Source organism: Halyomorpha halys, unplaced genomic scaffold (assembly GCF_000696795.3).
Source record: "Halyomorpha halys isolate HHAL.00 unplaced genomic scaffold, Hhal_1.1 Scaffold104.1, whole genome shotgun sequence".
NCBI classification, from domain to species: Eukaryota; Metazoa; Arthropoda; class Insecta; order Hemiptera; family Pentatomidae; genus Halyomorpha; species Halyomorpha halys.
The window spans coordinates 768,886-776,342 of NW_027107578.1; the positions used below are offsets into that span (position 1 = coordinate 768,886).

The window sequence follows — 7,457 nt, forward strand, 5'->3', positions numbered from 1 at the left end:
AAAATCATATAAAAATAAAGAAACAATAAAATATTATACTTGTGCTTGTTGAGCAACAGGGCTAAATTGATCAATTAGAACTGGTTTTCTGAGAACATATCTGACGAATCTTCCAAAAACATGATCTCCTAAAATTGGACTAACAATCTCAGTAGCCGCGTAAACACGCACAGAGTGAAGTTTCCTGGTGGTCGTTGATATCATCAGTCTTGAAGCATATTCACTTTCTGAAAGAGTTGAGTGTTCCAATTTTACTGGTTTTATCTCGCCATTCCTCACTTTAATTTTGCTATATTCTGTCACAAATTTAATCTGTGAACAAGTGATTATTACTATTCTACTTGTATTGTAAAACTCTAGATAAAAGAAACATTACAAGATTGAATAACTCATTGTTTTGTGGATTGATCTTGGTGATAAATAAACATTGTAGCAAATAGTGAAAAACGATTTCTACCATGGTACTTCAATTGATTTTATATGCCATTAAACTTAATTTATTGTTACTTAGTTAGGTTCAGAGCAATCGGTGAAACAAATACAATTGTGATAGGTTAACTTAACATACTTTCAACCATATAATATTTCATTATGTAACAATAAAGTTTTACATGGGCCAAGTAAAGTAACTACTTTATATGTAGTTATGAGGAACAGATACATAAGTACCTTCCATGAAAGAAGGATAATATTCAATACTTGGCACAGTAAGAAAAAAAAAAAAAGAAGTAGCTATTTATAATGATCTACTTTTGTAATTTCATCCTACAAATACATGTATTATTCCAAAATGGGACATAACGACAAATCAGTTACTCAGTCATAAAACATGGTATTTTACATTTAATGAAAATCAATGTTTTATATTTTCACCAAATTTTCAGGGCTGACTGATCTCAAAGATTTTTGAGAGAATCTTTAGGATTTTTTTTTTTTTTTTAAGAATAATGTTCTGGAATAAAGAAGTTTTCATTTTGTTACCTATCATATCATGACTGGATGCCTCAAATATTGTTATTGCAATGTGCCCAGTGTAAGGGATAAGTATGGAGTATGGAAAATGTTTTTCTTAAAATATAAAAGAAAAAAAAAAGATAGAAATTATAAAAATTAAGTAGTGAGGAAATAATGGTTCTAATATGATAAGCATTTCAGAATTTTTTGGGTACTTAAATAAAAATGTATGAGTTTATCATTTTATTTCACTTTGTAACAGCTATCTAGCACAAACCACTAGTGTTCATGTTTGATAGCCTTGAATCACCCATCATGCACTATAGTGGTTAAATAAGTAGCTGTAATGACGTTGGTGATATGGGGGTAGATAGTGGTTTAACTTAGGAAATTTTGGTATTTCGGCTACCTAATACAACTTTATGTCCACAAAAGAAATTTTATTATACTAACATTATTGGGTTAACTTTAGAAAACATTTATAAAAGGAGATGGGATAAGAAATTAGCGCGAAGTCTCCTTTGTAATTGGGGCTATTTACAAAAAATAAGTTAACTTTATTTATTAGGTTATTTTGAATTTTTGGTAATTGGCAACACAAAAAAACCCAGATGATTACTATCTATTAGTATTGTCATTAGATTTAATTGTTTGCATTGCTATTGTTGGCTACAATCTGTTTCCCATGTTATTTACTAAAACAAAAAGGAAAAAATAAATATTATGTTATGTAATTAAGTCAGTTTTTGTTTTACTGATTGATCCTTTTGTTTTATTTTAAACATAAATGTCAATGGTACAGTTAATCAGAAGCGGTTGGTCATACATATTCATCATGAGAATGAAGCAGGGATGTATGTCCAAAATTTAATGCAGGTGAAACCACAGAGCACAGCAAGTTATTAATAAAAACAAAAAGATAAAAAGTTTGAAGAATAAAAAATGTATGAGAAACAATAAATTGTAAATAAAATTTTATAATTAAATTGTTGGAAAATGGTCCGAGTGCCTTTCTTGACCATTGCCCTACAAATATTGACCATTGACCCTTTTTCTACAAATATCACATGCGATCAATTAATATTCTTCCAGTAATACTTGTTTTGAAGAACACTTGATAAAATCTCATTTGTATTTCTGAGAATAATATAATGTGGTGATATTTTTATTTTATATTATTTTTTAGTATATATAAAGTTTACTATTAATAAGTTTTTCTTTCTTTTAAAAAAAACAGTAAAATTAAATCTTACAACAATTTTTTTATTACATAGAAAAATAACAAAACAAATTTTTAAAAAAATATATATTAATTTCAACATCAATAAAATTCATACTATTCAAAAATTATTAAGTTTTGTTATTATTTTAGAAATAAAATCAGAATATACAGAGAACACATTGCTTTTACAAGATGACAATTTCTAAAATTAATCAAGACAAATTCAAGAATCATTGGAAACACTATACATTATATAAAGAGTAATACTTATCTCGATATCCCAGCCCTATTCCTTGTCTTTTGGGCCGATCCCATTTTTAATTTTTCTCGTTCTAAGCCGAAAACCAATCATTTCAGAAAGTTCTCTAATTCATTTAGTAACAATTTTTTAATATGGCTTTCAGTGGACACATAATACTCTTCAAGAACTGCATAGAGAACGCCTGCTTTTGCTATCTTAAGCACAGTTCAAAGCTAAACACTTAACATTACACATTTAAACCAGTATCAATCCTCTTTTCTCCTATATGCAAAATATCACCACAATTTATTTATTAAAAGAAAATAGACCAAAAAAAAGTTGAAATGAATTATTGGCAGACAAGGCTAACATAGAAAGCAAGCAACACTGACCTATGTTAAAATATGATCCTAGTAATTATGAGAGATAGTTGACCGTAAATGACATACTAGGAGATGATGGTTGGAGGTGCGGTCAAATGAAACACAAATAAGTTGGTGTAGCTTATTTAATTGTGCCAACATTTCGGCTAGAGTTTCTAGCCTTCATCAGGGCTAAGAACCGAACAAGGTAACAACCAATAAGTATAGAAAATAAAAAATAATTTTTTTAAACAGAATGACATAAAGTGAATAATTTTACAGAATGGAATTAATAAAATGAAGTGATGAGAGAAATTGAAAATAAAATGTATATATAGATAATTGAAAAAGTAGGTAAAATAACATAACTAAGGAAATAAAATGAAGATGAAGTTATATAATGCAAAGAAGTATAAATATATTAGTTATAATAATTTAAAAATTGAAATATGGATAGAAAAAGAAAATTGAGAGAAAGAAAATATAATAGCCTGAATAAATAAGAAAATATATGGCCTGATGAAAGCTAGAAACTCTAGCCGAAATGTTGGCACAATTAAATAAGCTACACCAACTTATTTGTGTTTCATTTGACCGCACCCCAACCATCATCTCCTATTACTTTTACTAGCCTCACCTTGACTTTCCAGTATACTTAACTATATACATTGTATTGCGGGAGTAACGTAATAAAGTAAAAAATCATTTCACTATTTTACTTATTAATTTAAAGTTATAATAATTAAAGTATTTATTATTATAACATCTGTAAGATTTTTGAAGTATTTCACTGTGTATTATATCTGAGGTCTGTCTTAACAATCACTTCTGACTTTCAAAACCTGTACTGCACATGTTCCACACAGTTGTGCATAGTCAGAAGTGGTTTTTTGAAAAAACCTCTAATCTTTGAATAGCAATTTTCTGTTTGATTTATCAGTTCAAATAACATGACCTAATATTTATTTCTGCATAAAGTATTACCCCTTTCTGCTTCCTGCCATCTTTTGGCGTTGCTACAGTGATACCACCTTCAAAATTTCCTTCTGGAGTAGAGGGCTGCCCTATAACAACACAGTCGTAGAACTCAGCGAGATGTCTTGTACCCTTCATTGATCTCAAACATTTTTGGACTCTATTAAGCATCAATTGATTTTTGCAATATATTGCTACTCCAGATGCATACCTACAATATTAAATTTTTTATTAATATTAAAAAGATTTACTAAAACTAAAATTTTTCATGATAAAGCTAAAACTGTAAAATTTGAAAAGTGAAATGAAAAGGTTCATAATAACCTCTCTCAATAACTCAAGTTTATTTAAAGTAGGAAAGTTATGTATAACTACTCCACTTGATTAAATATCAATCCTATCTAATTGGAAAAAAGCATTATACTGGGTGTTTCAGGGTTAAGCGCCTTAATTGAAAATATAAATTAAAAATCTCAAAACAAGAAAAAAATTCCCTTAAAGAAACCCTTTGTTTTTGAGATATTCAAGTCTAATAAATAAATTACTGAGCGTTCCAACTACTTAATTAATTAAATGTCAAAAACATTAACATATATATTAAATGTTGTTCAAAGTTATTACCATTAGCATAAACACATCTTTCTTCTACAAGTTTCAATTATCTTTCAGCATAAATACTTAAGGACTTGCATAGAAATTTGGTTAAATATCATTCCAAACAAAAAAATCCAGTGATGCCAAGTCTGGAGATCTTGCGAAACAATAACACACATTCAGTGATGCTGCAGAAGAAAGATGCTCAGCCTTTATTAATGCTCTAGGTAAGCACTTTAACAACATTTAACATGAATAATATCTATATTCTGTTAATGACCTAGTTGGAAAACTTATTAATTTATTTTTTATAACCCAAAAATTCTGAATGAAAATTTTTTGAAGCGAATATCTCATAAACTAAGTGTTAATGGCCTTCATAGGGAATTTTTTTGTTTTGAGATCCTCAATTCATGTTTTCAATTAAGGCACTTGATCCTGAAACACACTCTGTATAACACGTATGCCTTTTCCTCATATTCATAAATATTCCTTAGCCCTTTCAACCCTTATGGGAGAATGTCATAGTGAATACTTTGAATTGTCTGTAGCATAAAGTAAATGCTGGAAATCGGATTGCTTCTGAGCTATTATCCATCCTTAAGAGATTTTAAGGCTAATTTTTTTGTATTCACATTTTTTTTTTTATAATTGGTAGTGAAAGGATTAATTTATAAATAAATAATCCCCATATTCTTATAGAATAAATCTTGAGACCACTTCAAATATATATTTACATACAATTTAAAAAAAAAAGACAAAAAATTAACTTCTCATATGATGTATGCATCAATCACCCAAAGATGTCTCTAGTGAAAACTCCAGCAACATTCTATGGTGAATAAGATGTGTTAACTTTAATTTAGTTATATATCCTACAATAAAGTGCAAAGCATCACATGCATTTATGATGATGAAATTTAGATGCCTTAAATAATGGTTTCCCCAAGAAGCTATTAATAATGTTTATAAAATCCATGGTACTTTTAATTCATTAAAATTGTTATTTAGTGGTTTTCTATCTCATTCTCAGGTTCAGTTTATTTATCATTCTATTCAGTATTTGAATAGATCAATTTTACTAGGATAAATATCAACAACCATTTTTATAACTGAAAAACATTTAAACTATAAGTAATCATAAACAGGAATTAGCAATCCAACTTGTTCATTACAGATGTTCGCAGGTTTTTAATTATGAACCTAAACCTAATTTAAAAAGGTGGAGCTACTTCAATAATAGAACCTGAAAAGCATGGTCTAATAATAATGTTGGAAACTGATTCTTTTGAATACATCAAATAATATGCATGCATTACAGTTATGCATATATTTTGTTTCTTTTTATCATTATTTATTTAATATTTGTAATAAATTAATGATTTTATTGCTTTTGTGTTCTATTTGCTTATTTTATAAGCAATGCAAAATATTGAAAATTTAATTTAATAATTACAATGCTTAGTGCATGAGACAATGTTAATTAATTATTTATGATGAATAAATTCTTTCAATGGAGGTAACTCAAGAGGAAACAGATAACAAGTTGTTGGTGTTCTGTAAAAAGGCCAAATTCAACAATTTTCGGATTTTTATCTTTTTAATAGAATAGTTGATTAACACTGAAACACACCTACAATGTAACATGTTCTAAAAAATGAAAATGTTATAGAATTTTCATCTAAAAAGAATTCCTCCACACCAGTTAAAGTAAAAAAAAAAAAATCCTCTTCTGAAAATAGTCGGATCTTCCATTTGCATTGTTCAGTTCTAAATTCATAGCAATTAAGTCATTTTTCAAAACCTCACCTTCAATGATTCATTTAATTATAGTTAGAAGTAGTGTTATTAATAGTGAAATAAAATTAACACCTTTCAGGAACTTTAGCTGGAAATAATTCTTGGCAGTTTAAGCTTTTCAATAAATGTGGACGAACAGCATCAAAAGTTAAACCTTCTTTTAACTCAGTGTTTTGTCCTAAACTAACACCTGGTGGTTTATTAAAGACAACTATTTCTAAAAATAAATTAGCATTAATAATGTAATAAATGTGGATAAATAACACCAGCTTTCAAAATTAATACCATTATCATTGTAAACTATATTTTTACATAACTCCTCAGCAAGTTCATAAGATTTATATGATGATATTTTAAATGGATGATTATTTCTTGAGCTTTGATGAAAATGTTTTTCTGTTCTCAGAACAGCCCTCAATGTTCTAAGGCTTAACATTTTAGGATTTTATTAATGAAAACAACACTATCTATTTATTATTTGATATAACTCTAAAATAATGAAAAAATCAAACTTAATGTTGGAAATCAATTTAAACCTTATAACATAACTGAAACGAAGCCTCCCTACTAAAAAAACAAGTGTGAACACAAAGAGATTGGTGAAAATCAATCAATTATTATGTGGTTACTACTTTATTGTAACGTTCAGACACCGAGTGTTATGGAAACATTCCTGATGAAGAAAACTTTATATATGTCTCCGACCTTTCCTCAAAAGTAGCTGTATACAAAGAAGATAAATATAAATTTTCCAAAACCTCTCTTCTCAGATGTACATTTAAATATACCAGTTGCAGTATCAGGAATAGAATTATAACTATTTCCCTATCCCAGATCCCAACTATTTAAAGCCAAAAAGGAGTTAAGAAAACAAACTATCAGCATTGGTTTGAGTGTTATACATTTACCATTATTGTATGGCTTTTCGGTAAACAAATGAATATTCATGAGTACAGTATCATTGTGTTGTCTTTTAACGATCTACACAGAGGAAATCAACGTGGAACTTGATTACTTTCTCTCTAGCTACACACCTTGTCGTCTCCCAGCCTGGTATTTATCCTAATTAGAAGATTACTTCTTCAAAGAAAAGTCACAGATTTCAATTCTAAAGACATAAATTTTAGACGGTAAAGGGTCAAAGTTAATCAATTGTTTCTCGGTTGATTTGTTCTACATAGTTTCTTCAATTAGGCCTTTTCACATTAACCCAACACTATAATTCAAACCTTGGAGGAAGGAGGATAATGAAGGGGTATCCTTCCAGGGCGAATGAAGCCAGAAGGCGGAGTCAATTCCTTTCACGGGC

At 28.6% G+C, this 7,457-nt stretch overlaps 1 protein-coding gene across 2 annotated transcripts in view; it reads right to left on the minus strand.

Annotated features, from left to right (window-relative positions):
• The window catches only part of LOC106677590 (pseudouridylate synthase RPUSD4, mitochondrial), a 7,780-nt gene extending 323 nt beyond the window's left edge, over positions 1–7,457 (minus strand). The window contains exons 1-4 of one of the 2 annotated variants that reach the window (XM_067045964.1): positions 6,434–7,457; positions 6,221–6,359; positions 3,764–3,965; positions 40–312 (exon numbers count right to left, since the gene is read on the minus strand). In XM_067045964.1, coding sequence (XP_066902065.1) covers positions 40–312; positions 3,764–3,965; positions 6,221–6,359; positions 6,434–6,584 — 765 coding nt within the window. In that variant the 5' untranslated portion in view covers positions 6,585–7,457. Of the gene's footprint in view, positions 1–39; positions 313–3,763; positions 3,966–6,220; positions 6,366–6,433 lie in introns of both variants that reach the window. The other variant, XM_014415615.3, reaches the window with a different exon arrangement.